The sequence below is a fragment of the Simochromis diagramma genome, unplaced genomic scaffold (genome assembly GCF_900408965.1).
Source record: "Simochromis diagramma unplaced genomic scaffold, fSimDia1.1 OVJJ01000387.1, whole genome shotgun sequence".
NCBI lineage: Eukaryota > Metazoa > Chordata > Actinopteri > Cichliformes > Cichlidae > Simochromis > Simochromis diagramma.
Window position 1 is genome coordinate 9,767,272 of NW_024387152.1, and position 20,872 is coordinate 9,788,143.

Consider the following 20,872-nt stretch of genomic DNA (forward strand, 5'->3'; position numbering starts at 1 on the left):
CATTAATTGCAAATTAAACACAGTGGTTTTGAATTTTGATGTGATGGTAAAATAAATATTTGTCAGTCTAAACTGCGTTAAATCTACGGGGTTAATGATGGGGAGGAGACGGAGACCAAGTTCCTCGAGTTCAGGTACAGAAACCCACTTTCCGAAACGGACCCTGCTCACCATTTACCGACAATTCTGAGCTACCAACTTGCATGTTATTCTTGGATGCGCTTGTAAGACCGGGTGTAAAATAGCATGACAAAAATATCATACATGTTGAAGCCAAACAGTATCATCAGCGTAGCCCGGAGAACAGTTGCTAATAAGATGAAGTTAGCTAAGTCAGCTATCTCATCGTAGCAAAAGAAAAGCACCATGGTACCGTTCTTTATGCAACTTCAAATGTTGGACAAAGTTGGAAGTTGTTCCATCTCTGTTAGTGATTCTCTTCTCGCAGGTTTTTCATATTACATTTCGTTTTTTGTTGACTACTTCGTAGTTTATGTACTTGGGAGCATTTTTGGATTGAGTGTTTTTTTGTTTTGTTTTTGTTTTGTTTTTTTATCTGGTTAATTTGATTGGCTGTGTTACAGCTCACGCTCACATACGTACGGAGTGTGGTAAGAGTGAATGAACAAAATGAGTTAATGGTCCGCACTTTTTAAATAATATGTATGTTGAATTTTAGTCCCAAGTCATTCGTGTAAAGTCCAAGTCAAGTCACAAGTCTTATAACATTTTTTCAAGCCAAGTCTAAAGTCATACAATTAATGACTGGAGTCCAAGTCATGTGACTTGAGTCCTCACCTCTGCAATCACCTGATTTCAGTTTGCGTGTCAGAGGAGGAAAATAGCGCTGCAGTCTAGAGCCTGGACAGTTATTTTTTTAGTGCACAACAGGAAAAGATAAATGGTAAAGTGAAAGACTGCATCGAGGACAGGAAAAATTGCATCATGCTGCTAACACAACACGGTTTCAAGCATCTGCCCAGACAGCATGCTAACGCCAAGCTAGCCAAGAACCCACTGTGGTCAGATTTGTATTCCACTAAGAGACTGATCTTCGAGACATGTCTTCTCATTAGGGATTTGTCTTGGTGTGTGGGATGTTGCCTGGGGTTGATAGTGTTAAATAGTGATTATATGTGTTTCAGCTATTTTACAGAGTAACATGAATTTAATGTAATGTTAGTCTCTGGAGTAAATAAGTCATATACTGGGTAATATGTGAAATAATGACTTTTTTGAGTAAAGACTCTGATCACAACAAAGAGGGAAAATACCACAACAAACATGCGCAAACATTTGACCAACAGCATTAATGTAATTTCTTAAAGATAGTGGTGACTCTGAAAACATACCCAATGAGAACTTAATCTATAAGTGACATTGCTAATGGAATAGGAATCGCTAAATTCTTATCAATTCCCATCCCTACAACCAGCAGCTTTAATCTCCATTAGAAGTTTGAAATACTGATTCATATCTGATTCTGAAATAAAGTAACAATATTACTGCTGTTACTAGGTAGGGAGGAGGCTCTGTTAGGGAGGTACTGAGTTGCTGGGCTGGATTTAGACCTTCAGCAGGGGTCTGTACTGATAAGAGTGGAAGCAAATAACACAGTGTGGCGTCATTTTCAATACTGGGTAACGTTTCAAAAAATAAAGATCACCTTGCATGGTGGATTGCCTGGGAATTTACTGTAAAGATTTACTGTGATGGTCGTTATTAGATGTTAAGGACTGAGGTTGTGATCTCTGATTTGCCTATAATGTGTCTTACATACAAACCCCTGCGAATCACAGGCAACCTCCTTTTGACTGGAATAATGAATCACAAGTCAACAAGTCAACCTCAGAGAGCACATAAATGGATTTTAATGGATTAGCTGTCAGCAGCACTAACTAGAAAAAAGGAGCAGAGAGTGTTTACTAATCATGATGGGCTGTGCTCTCCGTGCAGATATTAATAGCCACAAAGCAATGTCACTACCGAGGCCCCTGCCCCCATCCGTGGCTTTGTTTTCAGGCACATTCTTTCCATCTTTGCTTTTCTCCTAACCTACACTCTGAAAATAGAGGTGAGGCGCTTTTTTCACTTTTAGATTGACTTAGCTCGCTTCTCTCAGCACAACACAAGACAGCAGCTGCGTTTTCTGGCACATGATTAGGAGACTGAATTAAATAAACTCATGACACCGTGAAGGATTTCAGTCGAGAACGGGCCCTTGTGAGAGCACAAACATCTCCATAGTGAGATGAAACCATGCCGCGCTACTCCATACGCTGGCATTAAACGGCAGAAACGCGTGCGGATCTAATTTCAGGTCAAAAGACGTGGCCCTGAATATTATGAAAGCAGAAGAAATAGACAGATGGGAGTGATGGAGAGCAGGGGGAATTAAAGCGAGGGTCGGAAAGCTATTTCAGGGATGACGTGTGATGGAGTGACAACTGTTGCCCCCCTCCCCTTTATCCCTTGTCAGCCCCTGCTCTTTTTCTGCCTCTCTCTATCAAATCCCACTCTGCCTCCCTCTCTTAACCTTAGGCCCTTCAGTGCCCAGAACTTTTCCAACCACAGACCCATCTCTCCATCAGCTCTCTGAGTCTTATGATAAATTTAGAACAGTGTTCCCAATGAGCTGTGGCCTGTGTGACACGTGCCACCTCCCAACCACTGCATGGGACCGTATAGTATATAAGGGCCGTGGGTAAAGGGCTGCAAGAGATTGGGGGAAAAGGTTGATACTGCCTTACACAAACCAGGAAAAAAGAATAAATTGACAGACAGAAAAAGAAAGACAGTAAAGGTAGATAGAAGACCTGTGTGTGCAACTATAGCCGCAAGAAGAATCAACTCTCTCCGCCTCCCTCTTCTCTCCTTTTCACTCCTCCTCTGCCTTACCCAGCACTTACAGCCATCCATGAGTGTAACCAACTCCTCTGCCTATCGATCGGAGCGTAGTTTCCACCAGACTTCATCCTCAACTACGTCCTCTGGTAACCCATACATGGAGAAGAGCCGGGGACTATTTGCTGAGGACTTTGGCTCGTTCATGAGGCCTGGGAGCGACTCCTTGGGTTTTTCCAGTAAGTTGGAAGCAAATTTAAGGTCTCTGGCATTCGTTTTGTAAACAAAAGGGGTAAAAAATTAATAGTAAAAGAGAGCGGAAGGAACAGCTTTGACGGCAAAGATGATTTATGCCCGCTTGAAGGCGATTTGTGTACAGTGGTGTGTTTTTGTTCAAGGAGTGATAACATATCTTCAGAGGAAGACTATGGTGTGGCTGATCTGTGTGTGGACAGATGTTTCTTTAAGGGAAACTGTAGCCAAGGTGCTGAAAGAATAAACAGAACGGACTCCATTTTTGGACATGTATTTACTCTTTTTTTAAAAGATTTATTAGGAATTTACATATGTGTTTAAAACGGAGGGTTGAGGAGATTTTTTTCTTCACACAACCTGGTTCATCTACAGGCTCAGTATCTCAGTGTCCACTTGGTGTGAAGTGCTCCGTATCACTTTGCTGCTGGTCCACGCAGACACGTGAATGTGTGAAATCTGATCTTTAAATGGTCCATGTGCTCCTATGTGTCAGGGGCAGAGCAGCATTGTTTTGGAGCCATGGTTGGCGCTGTAATAGGTGCAGCAGATAAGATGTGAGGTGGGCGCTGCTGAGAAGAAAGCAACGCAATCACACACACACATGCAAGCACACACAGAGTACGTGCAAACCTGGGAATGCTGGACTAACTGCCAACAGTGTGACATCACACACTGAGTATCTGGGATGACGCCTGCATGAGAAATGACCAGATGGTTGCCCAGTGACCAGTGCGCACACACACACACCACAGTGAGGTGAGGTCACATAATTAAGCTAACCTACACGTGAAGTCAGAGCTAATATCACTCACACACACTCGTTTCCAGTCTGCTGCCGTGTGTGTGAGGTCATGCACCACGCAGGCTTTCAGTGAGCTCAGACTCCACAGGGACAGAGAATAAATCACGCTTTTTTCCTGGACCGACTCACCTATCAGTCCTAGGATATTTAACCGGGACTACAGCTGTGCCTCTTGACAGTTCTTAAAGTCACACCGGGCACGGATTGAATGATTATGTCATGTGGAAGATTCACAGGAGTGACAAAGCCACAAACCATATGTCGGCTGTCGGTTTTCTTGCCTCCAAACTGCTCTCAGAAAACTTTAGTCAGCTGGAAACAAAAAAACAAAAATCAACTTCTGGTTAACTCATCACGCTGCTTATTGAACATCCGAGGAGAGAAAGTCATTAACTCAGCAGCTAAAAAGTCAGATATGTTCTCCAAAGAGGTGGTGCAGACCCAAACAGAGCAAAAATGGAAGTGAATATAGAATATGGATGAATGTGGACAGATTAATGATCTGTTTCTTCATGTCTGCTGACTGCCCATAATGTGAGCCAAATTTCAAAACACATTTAATTTTTACCCCAATTTTTACACCTCGTCAACTAATCACCATTATTACTCATCATATTTTTTGAGCTTGTACATGAATATGAACAACAAGAGCTTAAAAAAAAGGTTTGGGAATTACAAAAGAAACATACAACAAGGGAGTGTAACTGATTTCTATTCGACTCCTCAAAGCACTTCACACAACACCCGTCATTCACAAAAGCACTTTCTATCTAACAGACAACTTGAGGTTTTAGTATGTTGCCCAAGGGTACTTCAGCATGCAGAGGCCAAGAGTTGGACCACAAACCTACAGCCAACCCAAGCTTATAACACTTGGTATTCCTAATCAGTCTCCCATCCAAGTACTAACCAGGCCCAACCCTGCTTAGCTTTCAAGTTCAGAAGAAGGCATGCTCAGTTTGGTAAGCATGCAGCACAGATGCTAGCTCAGATTCATTTAACCATGGAAAACAGATGATCCTCTGAACTGTAATAATTAAGGTGCTTGTGCATCTTTTGTCTCTACTCAATCCATTAAATCGACAATAAAATCCATGTTTGCCCAGAATGTGTGGAATAGAAGGTGTGTCATGCTGTTGAAGCAAAAGCAGAGATTCTGATCGTGTCTAAAAATGGATTTTGGTGAATACACACAACTGCAGATCCCTCACTCAAATGAGTGTGTGTAGCCCATCCTTAATGAAGCACCACCTGCAGGTACTCCAGTGATGAACAGCACACGGTTCTCAGACTGGTGGGTTTATTCACACAGGAAGTATTGAAGATGAAAATCTGTGAACGTTAACTGTGCGAGATATACGTACTTTGCACAGTTAATTGTGGCTTCCCGATTCATCATTTGTGCTCTAACATCCTTTCATCGTCTTGGCCGTGGGTTTAGGTGGAGCTGGAAATATCAAGACTCTTGACGATTCGTACCAGTTCACAGTTGACGTGCGAGATTTCTCCCCTGAAGACATCATCGTCACCACATCCAACAACCAGATAGAAGTCCGTGCGGAAAAGGTGGGTGGGAGGTGTTGAAAAAACAGGGGTTAACGTGAGCCAAATAAACCCTAACCAAGCATCCGTCTCTACAATACATCGCATGAATCTCTAACGCTTTCTGTTTTGGCAGTTGGCCCAGGACGGTTCAGTGATGAACACTTTCACCCACAAGTGCCAGCTACCCGAGGACGTGGATCCCACCTCAGTGACATCATCACTGGGCACCGAGGGGACCCTCACGGTCCGGGCACGGCGAAATCCAGCCAAGCATGAGCTCGTACAGACCTTCCGCACCGAGATCAAAATCTAGAGACGGTCCGATCCGTCACTTCCTGTGATTTCATACCATTTCCTGTGCTTCTTATCCTCACTGTCATCATTCAGTTTTACTTCAAACACTCAGAGAGCTGACACTGTGCTCTGTGTGACACAATGCCACTCTGTTGCTGCTCATTTATGTGTGTGAGTTAGCTCATCCCGCACATACACAACGGGACATACACATTAATTTAAGGAGACACAAGGGCTTGGAGCACCATTTTGCACAAAGATGTAGACACACAACCCATCAGTTAACTTCTCCCCTACCCCTCCCAGTGTTATTCTAAAACTTACCAGTCACTTCTAAAGATGATAAGTTATTGTATAATATTATTTGTGTGAATAAAATGATACTGCTTTGACAATAAGCCATCCTGCTCTGTAGAATGCTTTTTATGAACTTCTGATTTTACAAATTATTGACAGGAAATACGAGTTGGCAGTTTAAGAGATTTATTTGTTTATTTATTCGTATTGTTTCAGTTTTGACAGAACTGGAGAAATTTTCTGTGGAGACTTATCACCATCCTTGGTATGACTTGCCTTAAACCACTGTTTTGTTAACCATCCTTGGAATAAAAATCTGCGTAAACCTTGAGCACCACAAGGCAAACTACCCTTGAAATCAATATGAAACTGATTTCGCATTCAGTAGGTGCACAGAGGTGTATATACAAAGGTGCTTCTATTCAGTCTTTTGTGCGTGGGAGCATTATGAACCATCCTGTCCTCCTTTCAGGAGAATAGGGTTTCAAAGGAGGTATTCTCCAATATAATTTGGAAGTCATTGTTGTTTATAATTTCCTCCACTGTACGTGAGCTATGCAGTGGCTTTTTCCTTAGAAACATACAGGAGCATTACTTTTATCCTTGTATTAATATACTTTTCGTATCGCATATAATTAATTTCTCCTTGTTCCTTCAGTTTTCCGATGATTTAAGACAAGGACCTCTTCTGATTGTATAAAATAAAGCCTAAAGATATAGCTAATTTTAGCACGCAGGGATTCAGTTTGAAATTTGTGATTATTAAGTTAGACTTAGAGCGTTTATTTACACACTACACGTGCCTGTAATGACAAACTATTCTATTACACATCCATTTTAGCTCCACTGTGTTATGAAGGTATCAGCTTTGCACATTATGTAACTTGGGTATATCGCGACACCGCGTGGCCTCTGTCGGCAAAACATTGGTTCCCACTGCGCGTGCTCCAGCGATACATCCGGCCGGTCCCTATCAATCGATCAGAGAGAGGAAGATGGCGTTGGATGGAGTGAGCGGGGTATGATCGATCACCGAAAAACTCGATTGGGTTCGTTTTTCCCAACTGAGCCAAAAACTCTGTAAGACCGCTTGGACCAGCAGTTTCAAGCCCGAGTGAAGACGAGATAACAAGGAGGTAAATCGGAAGTTGGTTTCTGTTAAAATGGCGCTTCTTAAAAAACCGAAAAGAACAGGCTGGCTGTGAAAACAACAAGAGGGGAGGCCGGACTCGCAGCTCCGCCATCTTGTTCCCTCACCACACGCATGTAGGCATGCTAAATTAATCCCTGATAACAAAGCTGCAAGGATTGAGGAATTGCAATCGATATATTGCACCGTCAAACTACGCTGTCAAAACTTGTGGAGAAACTGACGTTCAAGTTAAAAAAAAAGAGAGAGAATTAAAAATAGCTGCACAGCCAGCGGGACACGAGATTACGCTTCATCCTTGCGTTAATGTCGTATCTCGCGGTTTAGTTGGCCTTTAGCATCTTTCGCGTTGCATTTCGGATTTAAGCTAGCAGTCATTTTGAGTGGTTGATTTTCAAAACGCCGTTTTTGTCCTTAAAAACACACACACGCAACATGTTTGTGAAGTTTGGTTCATAGGTTGCGTCCCATGGGACAATTGTGAGTCTGGAGGAGATGTCATTATCTAACATAACAACTGAAACAACGTACTTAGACTTTACCAGTGGCAGCGTTGCTATAATTATTATAGTTTTATTACTGTTATTATTAATAATAATTTAGTTTAGATTTTATTTTATTATATTAGTTTAGTTTTTATTGGTTTCAGTTTTCATTTTGGTATTGGTTATTACTTATGCCAAATGCCAGAGCCAAAATTTTACCTCATCAACCAGTTTGTGCCAAAATTCTAACAGATTAACACATACCATATTTATTTATGTTTCCTCTGTTATTTTCCAAATTCCAAAAATAGTTTTAGTTAGTTTACCCCTTTTTCATGGTCTAGGTTTTATTTTTATTTATCTAACCAGAATATTTTTCAAAGCTAGTTTTAGCTTTTGTTTAGTTTTAGTTAACTATGATAGCCGTGGTTATAGTCCAAAGGAAGACACAAATTAGTTCGAGGAATACAATTGCTGTTATTAAAACTGCTTGTGAAACAACACGTACAGACAGTTTAAAAACTGATTTAGCTTGTTGGACGCTAACTTTAATACATCTCTGTGCCGATACATTGTAAAAGGGGTAATTGTGAAATTAAAATGAACACAACTTTTCAGTTTTAAATAAGGATAATAAATAATGTAATGGTGTAATGTGACATATAGTCTAGACACAGAATTTATACTTCATTATAGCTCATTATATCTTATGTCTGTTGACTTATATTAATTTGTAATGTATAGGTTTAGTTTTAAGGCTGATACATTTATTTTTCTGAAAGCAATCATCCCCTAATATTGACTGACCGCAGTCAGTCAATAATAAAACTACTATGCTGTCGGAGGATGCATAATTATATCAGAGGTGAACAATGCAGACACAGATTTAACCTGACCATCCGTTTTATCCACAGAGCTTGTCCTTCAGGACGATGGAGTTCCCGTGGCACAGTGGGAAAGTTCTGGAGCAGCTTAACCGGCAGCGCAAGCAGGGCCTGCTGTGTGACTGCACCTTTGTCGTGGACGGTGTGGACTTCAAGGCCCACAAGGCTGTGCTGGCTGCCTGCAGCGTGTACTTCCGCACCCTCTTCCTGGACCAGAAGGATGTGGTACATCTGGACATTAGCAATGCAGCAGGTCGGTCCCCGTCAGGTTATGTGCTCTACCCTATCTCTGCCTCGTCTCTGCTGTCTAACTGGATGTGTTGTTTTGATGAATGTCGTTTCAGGCTTGGGTCAGGTCCTGGATTTTATGTACACTGCAAAACTGACTTTAAATCTGCAGAATGTAGAAGACGTGCTGTCGGTAGCTCACTTTTTACAGATGCAAGAAATCGTGAATGCGTGTTCTGCGTACCAGTCGTTGTCAAATCCAGCCCCGTCCGTCATAACACTGGATTTTGCTGTTGGTGAGTCAGGTCCTCGGTGAATACTCATGTCTGTACCCTTTTTTTCTTTATTTCAGATAAATTGTCATTGCCCTCAGCTAATCCGTCCATGCCTTGATTCTTCAAATGAATCAAGTTGCTTTGTATTAAATTTGTCAACCAATTTTACCGTCACTTTTCATAGCATGGTGACAAACGTGTATTTCTGCTGTGTCCATGTTTGGCAGTAGTCCTAACAGATGCTGTTCTACATTAAAAAAGATAAATGAAAAGTAATTAATACATATTTACCCGATTGTTGTTTTGTGGAGCTCACAACATGGTTCTTTATCTGTTCTTATTGGCATTCAGTTTGTTGAAAATGGAACACAATCGTCATTGATTCTGCATTCTAATGTGTGAAATGTTGCTCCTGATAATTTCGATTTGATTTGATTTTAATTCTGTCTTTAACACACCAGATGAAAAAACAGGTGAAGGAGAGCAGAAAGAGGAAACTGACAGTCAGCTGTCAGATTTGGCATCACAAGCCGAGGAGTGCCCTCGTAGCATTCCCACAGAGGATAAAGAGACCATTCAAAGTCAGGACATTTTAGAGGAAGAGCTTTCTGCCGAAACACAGAAGCCTGTTTCTCAGCCGAAACCCACTAGAACCCACACAGGCCGCGGACGACCACCAAAAACGTCCCACCTTCTGACTCAAAAGAAGACGTCTGTCAAGAACAAGGAAGAAAGTGGTGCATTAGACGCACCCGCCTTCCAGGACGACACCGCTGATGCCGACTACATACTGAGTAAATACATATTCATAGAAAGTCTTTTCAGTTATTTAATTATGATGCATGCTAGCATGTTTAAAGTTTGAAAGGATCCACATGATGCTAGTAGCTTTTTATTTGATGGCATTTGATATCTTGATATATTATTTCATCCATTATTAATGTTTTTAAGAAACGATAGGTTATATAAATAAATAAATACATACATAAATGTTTAAAATCAAGAGTTAAATTCAATGGAAAGAACACAAATGATTGTGATGGCTTAACAAAGAAGTGTTTTCGTTTTTTATTTTATTGTTTTTATTAGAATCACCATTAAAATCTGCTGGCAGTTCGCCTTATATGAGCTCCCGCGGGAGGAGAATCAGAAAACCACCTCGACGAAACTTCCCACCTGGTGAGCGGTCTGTCCTGAAGGAACTTATGCAATGCCCCTTTCGTTTAAGCTTCCCACTGGACAAATTCTGTGCAGAGGCAGGAAAAGCGAAGTCATTTAAAACCACCTCTAGATTCAGGTTGATTAGTGCTCAAATGAGTGTTGTTTTCCACATTTTTACATTCCGTTTAAAATGCCAGAAATGTGATAAAAACATGTATATTTCTTCAGCACCTTTCAAACACGCAGTCATTTCACATTAATCTAATAGGATTTAGAGCATTTGCTTCGTATTAGAATAAACACATTTCTTTAAAGGTTGCAGCAGTATTTGTTTCATTGCTGATGGTGCTAGTTGTTGCCCCAGTTGTAGCTGGTATGTCTGGAAGACGCAGTGGGGAACATTAACGTAAGAGTGACCTCTGTCTGATGTAAAGAATGTCATCACTTTAACAGACCGATGAAGCCAGCAATCCCATATCTCAAAAAGTCATTGCTATTTCCCGTCAAAGCTGTAGACAGTTTGTCATTTTCAGAGCTTTTCTGCTCTTGTTCTCCCAGACAATGACTCAGAGGATGAAGCCCCACCACAGGCAAAAACTGATAATAAGGTGGCAGAGCCAACAGGGGTGGCTGAAGGGCAGGAAGAACACTCTTTGGAGACCGGCGATGTGGAGGTTGACGATAATGATGATAACGAGGATGGAGAGGAGGATGACGAGATAAGTCAGCAAATGGAAGGAGACAGCCCAAGCAGCGAGAGAGACGGAAGACAAGCTCAGTCAGCGTGCATGAGCAGCCGATCTGAATCAAAGCCTTACAGCTCCGTGACACACAAATGTGAGGTGAGAGATTTGTGGGACGGCCTAAGTTGCGCTGTGCCTGCTTTTCCTGCTCTGGTCTGCAGGCTCTGAAGATATAAATGTCAATGCTGGGAGCTTTCATGAAAAGCTGGGCATCATAGATGCTTTTATGCAAATGTTGGTCACATTTGCATGCATATCTTTGCATTAAAAGGCTTCACGATATATTTTCCTCTTTCTAGGACTGCGGGAAGAAATTCACCCACACGGGCAATTTCAAGAGGCACATGCGTATTCACACTGGAGAGAAGCCCTTCAGCTGCCGGGACTGCAACAAGGCTTTCTCTGACCCCGCAGCTTGTAAAGCCCATGAGAAAACACACAGGTGGATGGCTTTTGCTTTTCATATTCATTTAGTGTATCTTTGCATACTTCTGCAGAGGGCTTAATTAAAGTGAGCTGTCGTTGACTCCTAGCCCCCTGAAGCCGTACTGCTGCTCTACTTGCGGAAAGAGCTACCGTCAGATCAGTCTGCTCAACCTGCATCGCAAACGTCACACAGGGGAAGCGCGGTACAGCTGTGAAGTTTGTGGCAAGCTTTTCACCACTTCGGGCAATCTGAAGCGCCACCAGCTGGTGCACAGCGGCGAGAAGCCATACCACTGCGACTACTGCGAGAAGGCTTTCTCTGACCCCACGGCCAAGATGCGACATCTGGAGACACATGACACAGAGAAGGGCAACAAGTGTCCACACTGTGACAAACGCTTCAACCAGGTACCCTTGGAAAGGTTTGGCTTTTCTGTGGACAAATATAAACACGATGAATGAATAACATGATTCCAGGCAACACTATTTTTAATTGAAAAATCTTAGCTGGATAGTAATATTCACTGTTTGTATATGTATATATATATATAACTCTGCCTCAAACCCCTTGGGAATGATATGTGTGTGTTCCTCAAACTAGGGTCCTCTTCCTGAGGCCCGTGAGTCTTATGAGTCTGGACAGAAGCCTCTGATGATGTGCCTGAAATGTGCTGGTACCACTCTTACAGTTAGGGGGTTACCACTTAGACCACTTTAGACTTTACCTTCCACACCCGCTTTTGCAGCTGGATGTGGGTGAGGGAAGGGAGATAGGAGAAAAACAACACGACTCTCTTTAGAACAACAGGTCAGGGTACAAATCCTCTGCAGGGCATGGATACAGTAAGGTTCCCCAGGCTAGATCCCTAGTGCTATCCAAACCTGCGCCAGAGAGACTTAACTAAAGTCATACTGGCTTGGCTGTCACCCCGGTTGAGCGCGCATATACTTAAGTGTCATTTAAGGAACATTTTTGTTGTTTTGTGTTTCCTCGTTAGGTTGGGAATCTAAAAGCTCATTTAAAAATCCACATCACAGACGGGCCTCTCAAGTGCAAAGAATGTGGCAAGCAGTTTACCACTTCAGGTAAAAAAGAAGTAATAACAATGTTGCTTTTTTTCTCCCTGCATTTTTATTGTCACAGTGAATAAAACGCTCTCTGTTTCTTCATGAATACAAATTCTACCTGTCATATTGATCTTGAGAGAAATTAAGGACCAAAAAAAATATCAAAACATTCACCATTGATTTGTTATTTTATTTATTTATTTATTTTTGTACTTACTAACAGAAACCTACTTTGCTCCTTTCCGTTAGTAGGTAGTGTTAGTCAGTGTTATTCAGTTTGAAAATGGTTTGGGATATACAAAAAACCCATTAAACTGCATGCAAGTACAACAAATGTTATATTTAGAGATTCAGTAATAATTATAATATCACTAATAATATTAAAATATTGATAAATACTATTAAAATAAAGTGTGATATCCAATAGTTAGACCATACATGAACAAAATTATTTAATTGCTTTTAGTTGGTGTGTTACTATGTGGAATTGTTTTTCTTCTTTGAGCCATTTGGTCTAATCTGTGTGTACTAATACCTGCTTTTTAGGGAATCTGAAGAGGCACCTGCGGGTTCACAGCGGGGAGAAACCGTACGTCTGCGGGCACTGCCAGAGAGCTTTCAGTGATCCCGGAGCTCTGCAGCGGCATGAGCGCATCCATACAGGTACTCTGGGGATTCTGGGGAACTTATTTTCATTCTTCCATCTGAATCCCTGTGTGAATATTATCTACTTCCCACAATAGTGAAACAGTTATTTATATGTTGCAGGAGAGAAGCCCTGTGTCTGTATTATCTGTGGTAAGGCTTTCACTCAGGCCAGCTCCCTCATCGCTCATGTCCGCCAGCACACGGGAGAGAAGCCCTACGTCTGCGATCGCTGTGGTAAAAGGTCAGCACGGCACAGTGCTGCAATGATAGGCTCAGGTTTCAAACTCACTTGTAGCTGAGGTACAGAAACTGGCATTATTTAACAGGGATGTTTGAGAGGGGAATATTAAGTGTAGTTTAGAGGTTTTGACCTGTGTAGGCGGTAATGAGAATTGAAGATAATATAGATTTGTGGTCATTCTCAAAGGTCAAGTAACAGTGACCTGTTATAGTTCATTCAAATGATAGTGAGAGTACTGAGATTGACCAAATTAGAGATTAAAATACTGTTTAAAAGATTATTTTCTTATGAACAAAATGAATAAATGTGTCAGTAAAGTAGATGAGAGGAAATATCATATATATGTTTTTGTGCAGGTTTGTGCAGTCTAGTCAACTGGCCAATCACATTCGCCATCACGACAACGTCCGCCCGCACAAGTGTCAGATGTGCAACAAGGCATTTGTTAATGTGGGAGACCTGTCGAAGCACATCATCATTCACACAGGTGAAGAACAAATTTGTTACAAGGCTTTTTTTTTTGGGAGAGTGAGGGTTCACCTGTTGAGCAGTTAAGTCTGTTTCCCACCACATCTGTATCCATCCAGCAGAACTCTGATCTTTCACCGTCAATTGACTACTTATCTTTGTTTTGTTGTCTCAGGAGAGAAGCCGTTCCTGTGCGATAAATGTGGTCGGGGGTTCAATCGCGTGGACAATCTGCGCTCTCACGTCAAGACTGTGCACCAAGGCAAGGCCGGCATGAAGCGGCTGGTGGTGTCAGAGGGAAGCTCAGACGAGTTGGGTGATGGAGGACCGGGGCCATGCACCTCTGACAGCGAGATCAACATCGTCACCGTCACCACGGAGGACATCGTCACACTGGCGACAGAGGCCCTGGCGGCCAGTTCTGTAGCTCAGCTGACAGGTCAGACTACATCTTCAAGGCTAGAATGTAATCAACAACACAGATGTTTGTAGATGGCTGTGAGGCACAGACGGTGACAATGTTTGTGTCTGTTAACAGTAGTTCCAGTGGCTGCTTCGGTTTCTGCAGATGAGACCGAAGCTCTGAAAGCTGAAATCACCAAGGCCGTGGAGAAAGTGCAAGAAGCAGGTAAGACCTGGCATTATAAAAACATGTAATGTTATGAATGACAACAGAATATCAGACATGGTTTGGGGGAGAAGCAGTATGGAGTGTTACGCTTATAAGCTGAAGTCCATTTATTGACCCTGAAAACAATAATCAGTAAAAGAAGCTGAATATGTACGTATGAGTATGTGAGACAGATTTTGAAGTACACAGCTACTTGCATAACCATCTAAATGGTCTCAATGAGAAGTATTATTACAGTACTGTAAACAGTACCGTAAACTTCATCAGAAGCCAGTTCCTTTTTCTTACACAGAACAGGACACAGATCGAAAAATGGTTCGTTTGTTCATGAAACCTTCTTCTCTTCTCAGATCCCAACACGCAGATTTTGTACGCTTGCGATTCGTGTGGCGATAAATTCTTGGATGCCAGCTCCTTAGCTCAGCACGTACGCATCCACACAGCTCAAGCCCTGGTCATGTTTCAGGCAGATTCCGACTTCTACCAGTACACCGCAGCCACCACTGCCGAGGGGGATTCCACTGCAACATGGCAAACCACACCCGAACAGGTCATCCACGAAGGAGAGCTAATCTTCCGTGCTCAGGTTGGAGAGGGAGAAACAGAGGACGGGATGATTGGAGAGGCGCAAGAACAAGAAGAATCAGAACAGGAAGTTCAGGAGAAGGTGGAGGATGGACAGGTGGAGACCACCACTGAGATCAAAACATATGAAAAAGATGTAGAGGAGGACAAGGAGCAGGAGATGGAGTGTGAGAGTCAGTCGTAGTGGGGCAGATTTGTTTAAAGTGTGTGTCATTTTGCTTGTAAATGAAATGAGATTTATACTGTATAAGGAGAAATAAGAAATGAAGTGTGTTTATGAGTTTTGTTAAATATGAACTGGATTCATAACCGACACTGTTTCTGAAAAAAATTCTTTCCAGATTTGTGATCAGTAGTCATGTCCTGTTTTCAGCAAGCAAGGTGAGATCTAGTAGTTTTTGTAAACGTTGAGAGGCGGTTATGCTACTTTGTGTAGTTTATTTTTAGACTTCAGTGTAGGACTGTGCTTTGTCCATTATATAAAACATTTTAAAGTCTGTCTTACCCAGTATAACTTAAAGAAAAGAATTCTATGTGATATTTTTCCCATTTTTATGATGAAATAATAATATAATCATTTTCTTTAAACATCCAAAATATTTTTCTTGTACTTAAAGTATTTTCATGCAGAGAATGTTATTCAAAGGCTATCTACATGAACTTATATGAGTACTAAACTAAAGTAAAGGACACTTGATGCCTTTTTACAGAAGCAAGGTGTTGTAAATCTTGTGTTTGGATAATATTTGTATATTTGGCATGTTACCTCTGAAAAGATTAGACTTGTGTACAGTGACGACAAACTGACAAATGTCACAAGACATTTTTCTGTCACTATTGATTTTTGTGTCATTAATTTGTCAGCAGAATGCTTGGATAAAACCCCTAATACTACTTTTACTGGAAGATGCCATCAGCTCAATAAAGAATTGCCACTGCTTGTGTTGTGCTCTTGTTTTTACTAAAAATAAATAAAAAGAATAACAAAGGCTTATGTGCCTTGCTTATTATTTAAAAACAGAAATAACTTAAATGACAGCTGAAAGGCATAATCCTTTAAGTCGTTTAAACGCCGTTTTTGTTGTAAATATTCAGTAAAAATGTGCATATTTATATTTCAATGCCTGGACTTACCTGTTTGCCAGGCTTACAATGAAGCTCTCACGCTATTGGTTGACTGGCAGTCAGAGCGACGCGTTCCGCTCTGTGATTGGCTGCCTCTTAGGGTCAGAGTTTAGTCAACTGCTAACGCTGACGTCGACTTCTGCAGCAAAATGGCGGCGCTGACAGCAGTCATGCAGACGAACCGGTCCGGTTCTTTATCATCGTCCAAAAAACGAACCGGAACGGTGTTAACGAGGCGGGTCAAGCTTCTGGACAATAGCGTCCTTTTATTGCTGTCGTTAGCCTCCGTGCTGCATTGTGCTTTGGCTGACGGTAAGACGTTGGTGCTGCTGGACAACCTCAACATCAAAGACACCCATTCAATCTTCTTCCGCAGTCTGGCAGGTCAGTATGATAATACTATTTTTTTGCAGCTTTACTTACTCTGCTATGCAGTCGTATATATGCCTCGTTTACCGGGCATCAGCAAGTTTTTGGCAGCTAACAAAAAGCCGCTGCTAGACCAGAAATTGATGCACGATAGCAAGAATGCTAACATTAGCTTAGCTGTAATGTGTTCGCGGTCCTAACGTAATTTGAGCCTCTTACAACTCAGTGTAATATAATTATATAGATGAAGATGTGCTCGATGCTGTTGTTGTTAAAATTATTTAAATAATACTATGCATTTCCGCTCCTCTGCTCTTCTGGTTTGCTGGTAGGTACAGTAGTGGGAGAAATCCACTTTCCTGATTAGGCAACAGTCTTCAAAAGAGGAGTTCATACAGTTTGGGTTATTACTGTTTTAAGAAGACATGTAAAACAAAACGTTTTGTCTGAAGATACAACTTTTTGTAATACTCGGGGATATTGCATGCTTTTGTTAGAGATAACATCAGTGCTTGCACACCTTTGCTGTATCCTGTTGTAGTAAACATGTCCTAATTTTCAAAAACCACTGTGTTAAAACTTTAGCCTTAGTACACCATTGTTACTGTTAATTATAATACATCTGTCTTCTTCAGACCGTGGATTTGACCTCACCTTCAAGACCGCTGATGATCCCTCCCTGTCGCTGATCAAATATGGCCAGTTCCTGTATGACCACTTAATTATCTTCTCACCATCAGTTGAAGGTGAGTTTCACAGCGTTAAAACAAAAAATAAATAAATTGTGGCAGGTGATTTCTTCCTGAAGGTAAACACTTTTTTGTCATCCGCAGACTTTGGTGGGAATATAAATGTGGAGACTATTACATCCTTCATTGATGGTGGGGGCAATGTCCTGGTTGCTGCAAGTTCAGACATCGGTCAGTTGATTTATAACAGTGTTTGTTCCAGTCGTATATTATTTGAAATGTTTAAGTATGATCATTCAAGTATTTTTGTTTTGTTCTTGTTTCACAGGCGACCCTCTGAGGGAGCTGGGCAGTGAGTGTGGCATTGAGTTTGACGAGGAAAAGACTGCCGTCATTGATCATCACAACTATGATGTGTCTGATCCTGGAGAGGTAAATGGCTTGGCCTTTACACAGCTGCCATTTTATGTTTTGTTATGTTGTTGTAATTTGTGATCTTTTGTAACTCCAGCATACCCTGATTGTCGCTGACCCAGAGAACCTGCTAAAAGCTCCCACTATTGTCGGCAAACCCACCAAGAAACCTGTTTTATTCAAGGGTGTCGGGTAAGCACAGTGATTTTCACGCTGATGTGTAATAAATGATAAATTCATCCTTTTAGCTGGAGCAGAGACTTGTGTCAGAAGATGTAACAGATAGTGTTGTTAGATTTTTAGTCATTGTAAAAGATTAACTCCCATGCTCAGTGGAAAATATATTGAATGTGGCTCACTTCTTCCAGCATGGTGGCAGACCCAGACAACCCTCTTGTCCTGGACATCCTTACTGGGTCCTCCACCTCCTACTCCTTTTTCCCTGACAGACCCATCTCACAGGTAATACTGTTGACATGTCATGATAATGTCAGGTAATGAATTATGATTTATTCAGGACAAACTGTCCCGGGCATGATAAGTAGCCCTTTAAAATTAAAATTGTGTAGTAATGCTTTTGGAAGAAAAAGGCACAAGCTTATTGTGCACTACCTCATTTTTTCCGCGATGTATAACGTGGTCAAAGTTTCAGAACAAAGGGTGGAGCTAAAACTGCTTTGTTCAGGCAGAATGAACCACAGGGCAGCACCAAGCCCAGTATGAGATGATTAAGGATTATTTTCAACTATTTTTAACGCAAAATTACGCTGGTAGAGTCCAATAATAAACAAGTTGAGTTGAGATCCTTGTATAACTATTATTAGCCTGAATGGATATTCAGTTCACTTCAATTTGATTTTATTTATAGAGAGAATCAAATCACAACAACAGTCACCTCAAGGCATTTTATATTGTATTGTGAAGAGGAAAGCTCCAACAATCAGATAACCTGCTATGAGCAAACACTTGATAGTGAGAAGAAAAACTTCTCGGTATCACCCCTTTTTAACAGGACCAAACCTCATGCACAACCACGCTCAGGGAGGGGCAGCTATTGGCCATGACCGTTTGGGGACAGGAGGTACTAAGTTAATTTTACTTTTTTAATGTTGTTGTTGTTTTGTGTTTTTTAATGCTATAGTACCCCCACGCTGTTGGCAAGAACACCCTGCTGATCGCTGGGCTCCAGGCTCGAAACAATGCCAGAGTGGTGTTTAGTGGCTCCTTGGACTTCTTCAGCGATGCCTTCTTCAACTCTGCTGTGCAGAAAGCCACACCAGGTTCACAGAGGTACTCCTGTCAGTGATGGCCTGGCTTGTTTTTCTGCCATGTGAATGTTACAAGTTCAAACACATTTACTGCAGATTTCTGCAAGTTTAGATGCTTAGAATGTGTTCCACCGAGTTTGCAGTTTAGTGCGTTTGACCTCCTAAAGCTAATCTGTAGGTGGAAAACAGCCTTAAAATGTAAGATTGTAATAACTAGTCACTGATATTAGATTTGGTTACAATATAGTTGGTTACAGATGTCAGTGTTTGTCTCCTTGTGGGCTTTTTCAGGCACGAGCGGACAGGGAACATGGAGCTGGCCGAGGCTCTGTCTCGCTGGGTGTTCAAGGAGGCTGGAGTCCTCAGAGTGGGAGCTGTTACCCATCATCGCGTGGGGGAGACCGACGCCCCCACAGCATACACCATCACCGACCTCGTGGTGGGTCTTGTTGTCTGTTTGTTATCATCACCGTGAAGATATTTGTTTTTAATGCAGTGTCGCTCAATCACTGTAAACCCTTTTCATGCAGGAATACAGCATTGTCATTGAGATGTTGTCCGAGGGCCGTTGGGTCCCATTCGACGGAGATGATATCCAGCTTGAGTTTGTGAGGATCGATCCCTTTGTCAGGACTTATCTCAAGAAAAATGGTATGGTATTGTATTATAGAATATATTTACATTCATTTACGTCTTGTTTACAACCTACATGTATTGTTTTTATAATGTTTGGCAGGATTGACTTCATATTCACTTCATATTTACAAACTGCATTTATGATAAATGTTCCATTGTTGTTCAACTAGGAGGTAAATACAGTGTCCAGTTCAAGCTGCCTGATGTGTATGGAGTCTTCCAGTTCAAAGTGGACTATAACCGACTAGGATATACACATCTCTACTCCTCCACTCAGGTAAGTTCATCAGAAGTTCCCTCCTAAAGACTGAATCATGTTGAGTTTATTTACTATAAGATAAATGTATAGAAATGGTAAATATGGAAAGTATTGCTCAATTAATCATCCTGGTTACTACCTCTGTTCTTTTATCAATCATTTGTTGTAATAGTAACATAGTAACCTATTAGTTGATGTGCTGTATGGCTTGCTAACTAATCCAGTTGTGTTTCTCCACCGTAGGTATCGGTGCGTCCTCTGCAGCACACCCAATATGAGCGCTTCATCCCCTCAGCCTACCCATACTATGCCAGTGTCTTCTCCATGATGGCTGGACTCTTTGTCTTCAGTGTAGTTTTCCTCCACATGAAAGAGAAGGAGAAGTCTGACTAATACAGAATGCCAATGGGGGAAGAGAAAATAAGACTGGAAGTGAACTTGTGGTGTGAAGAGTGGAAATGAATGTCGTGATGACTTGAGTCTTCATGCAGGGACTTGGACTGTTTCTGTTCTGTTATTGGGGAACTCACTTTGTCGGGGTCTGAGGGCCAAAAGAGGCACTGACTGTAATGCAGTGGTTGTGGGAGGTTTTTTTTACACTTTGGAATCACTTAGTGGCCCTTGTCTGTTCTGAAGTCAGTCAGCGTTTGTTTAAAGTTGCTTTACAATTGATTAAATATTTCAAGTCAAACATTTGCTTAGAAATGGGGAAGAAATTTACAATAAAATTTGACCTGCATTGTTTTATTTTTCAGCCAGAAAAGTTTATTGTGGTAACTACATGCACTGATTATGGCAACAACTCATTTGTTTTTTTGATAAGATTAATGTGTATCCAAATAAGTTGGAGTCATCTTAATAAAATATTGACATTCCACTCAATAGAAATGCCTGTTGTCTCTGTAACTTAACACGCAATAACGGTGTTCATTGAAATGTTACAACTGGTTTGGTCCACTGAATGTGGAGCTGCTATGATTTGTGCTTAAGGCAAAATAAATGTTTAATGACACTCATTTTAATGTGCAGATACTTAACAAGAAGCGAAATGTGGGGAAAAGTAAAAATGAACAACTATCAAA

General features: G+C 41.4%; 3 protein-coding genes across 4 annotated transcripts; all 3 read left to right on the plus strand.

The window, feature by feature from the left end:
* The first annotated feature begins 2,701 nt into the window (after positions 1 to 2,701).
* Positions 2,702 to 6,142, plus strand: hspb7 (heat shock protein family, member 7 (cardiovascular)). Its single transcript, XM_040047422.1, has 3 exons — positions 2,702 to 3,083; positions 5,343 to 5,467; positions 5,580 to 6,142. Exons 1-3 carry the CDS (start codon positions 2,918 to 2,920, stop codon positions 5,757 to 5,759), a joined length of 471 nt encoding a protein of 156 aa, XP_039903356.1. The 5' UTR covers positions 2,702 to 2,917; the 3' UTR covers positions 5,760 to 6,142.
* Positions 6,143 to 6,851: 709 nt separating this feature from the next.
* zbtb17 (zinc finger and BTB domain containing 17) lies at positions 6,852 to 15,968 on the plus strand. 2 transcript variants are annotated; one of them, XM_040047416.1, is made up of 15 exons: positions 6,852 to 7,173; positions 8,587 to 8,809; positions 8,901 to 9,080; positions 9,521 to 9,853; positions 10,149 to 10,238; positions 10,779 to 11,062; positions 11,263 to 11,405; positions 11,497 to 11,797; positions 12,388 to 12,475; positions 13,004 to 13,120; positions 13,226 to 13,346; positions 13,703 to 13,833; positions 13,990 to 14,253; positions 14,353 to 14,442; positions 14,796 to 15,968. In XM_040047416.1, the coding sequence occupies exons 2-15, from the start codon at positions 8,605 to 8,607 to the stop codon at positions 15,212 to 15,214; spliced, it is 2,766 nt and encodes a 921-aa protein (XP_039903350.1). In that variant the 5' UTR covers positions 6,852 to 7,173; positions 8,587 to 8,604; the 3' UTR covers positions 15,215 to 15,968. The 2 variants fall into 2 exon arrangements, with proteins under 2 accessions (XP_039903350.1, XP_039903351.1); XM_040047417.1 differs by lacking the exon at positions 6,852 to 7,173 and adding an exon at positions 7,774 to 8,537.
* Positions 15,969 to 16,280: 312 nt separating this feature from the next.
* Positions 16,281 to 20,674, plus strand: ddost (dolichyl-diphosphooligosaccharide--protein glycosyltransferase subunit (non-catalytic)). The gene is made up of 11 exons (XM_040047420.1): positions 16,281 to 16,539; positions 17,160 to 17,270; positions 17,358 to 17,444; positions 17,542 to 17,645; positions 17,725 to 17,819; positions 17,996 to 18,089; positions 18,769 to 18,917; positions 19,187 to 19,334; positions 19,426 to 19,546; positions 19,702 to 19,808; positions 20,034 to 20,674. The coding sequence occupies exons 1-11, from the start codon at positions 16,305 to 16,307 to the stop codon at positions 20,181 to 20,183; spliced, it is 1,401 nt and encodes a 466-aa protein (XP_039903354.1). The 5' UTR covers positions 16,281 to 16,304; the 3' UTR covers positions 20,184 to 20,674.
* Positions 20,675 to 20,872: the final 198 nt, after the last annotated feature.

Excerpts from the sequence above, each read along its gene's own strand:
- hspb7 (XM_040047422.1), top strand. The coding sequence starts at position 2,918 with ATGAGTGTAACCAACTCCTCTGCCTATCGATCGGAGCGTAGTTTCCAC. Across the intron at positions 3,084-5,342 it reads CGACTCCTTGGGTTTTTCCA|GTGGAGCTGGAAATATCAAG; the intron begins GTAAGTTGGAAG and ends CCGTGGGTTTAG. Across the intron at positions 5,468-5,579 it reads TAGAAGTCCGTGCGGAAAAG|TTGGCCCAGGACGGTTCAGT; the intron begins GTGGGTGGGAGG and ends CTGTTTTGGCAG.
- zbtb17 (XM_040047416.1), top strand. The coding sequence starts at position 8,605 with ATGGAGTTCCCGTGGCACAGTGGGAAAGTTCTGGAGCAGCTTAACCGG. Across the intron at positions 10,239-10,778 it reads TCGACGAAACTTCCCACCTG|ACAATGACTCAGAGGATGAA; the intron begins GTGAGCGGTCTG and ends TTGTTCTCCCAG. Across the intron at positions 11,063-11,262 it reads CCGTGACACACAAATGTGAG|GACTGCGGGAAGAAATTCAC; the intron begins GTGAGAGATTTG and ends TCCTCTTTCTAG.
- ddost (XM_040047420.1), top strand. The coding sequence starts at position 16,305 with ATGGCGGCGCTGACAGCAGTCATGCAGACGAACCGGTCCGGTTCTTTA. Across the intron at positions 17,445-17,541 it reads TGCTGCAAGTTCAGACATCG|GCGACCCTCTGAGGGAGCTG; the intron begins GTCAGTTGATTT and ends CTTGTTTCACAG. Across the intron at positions 18,090-18,768 it reads CTGACAGACCCATCTCACAG|TACCCCCACGCTGTTGGCAA; the intron begins GTAATACTGTTG and ends TTAATGCTATAG.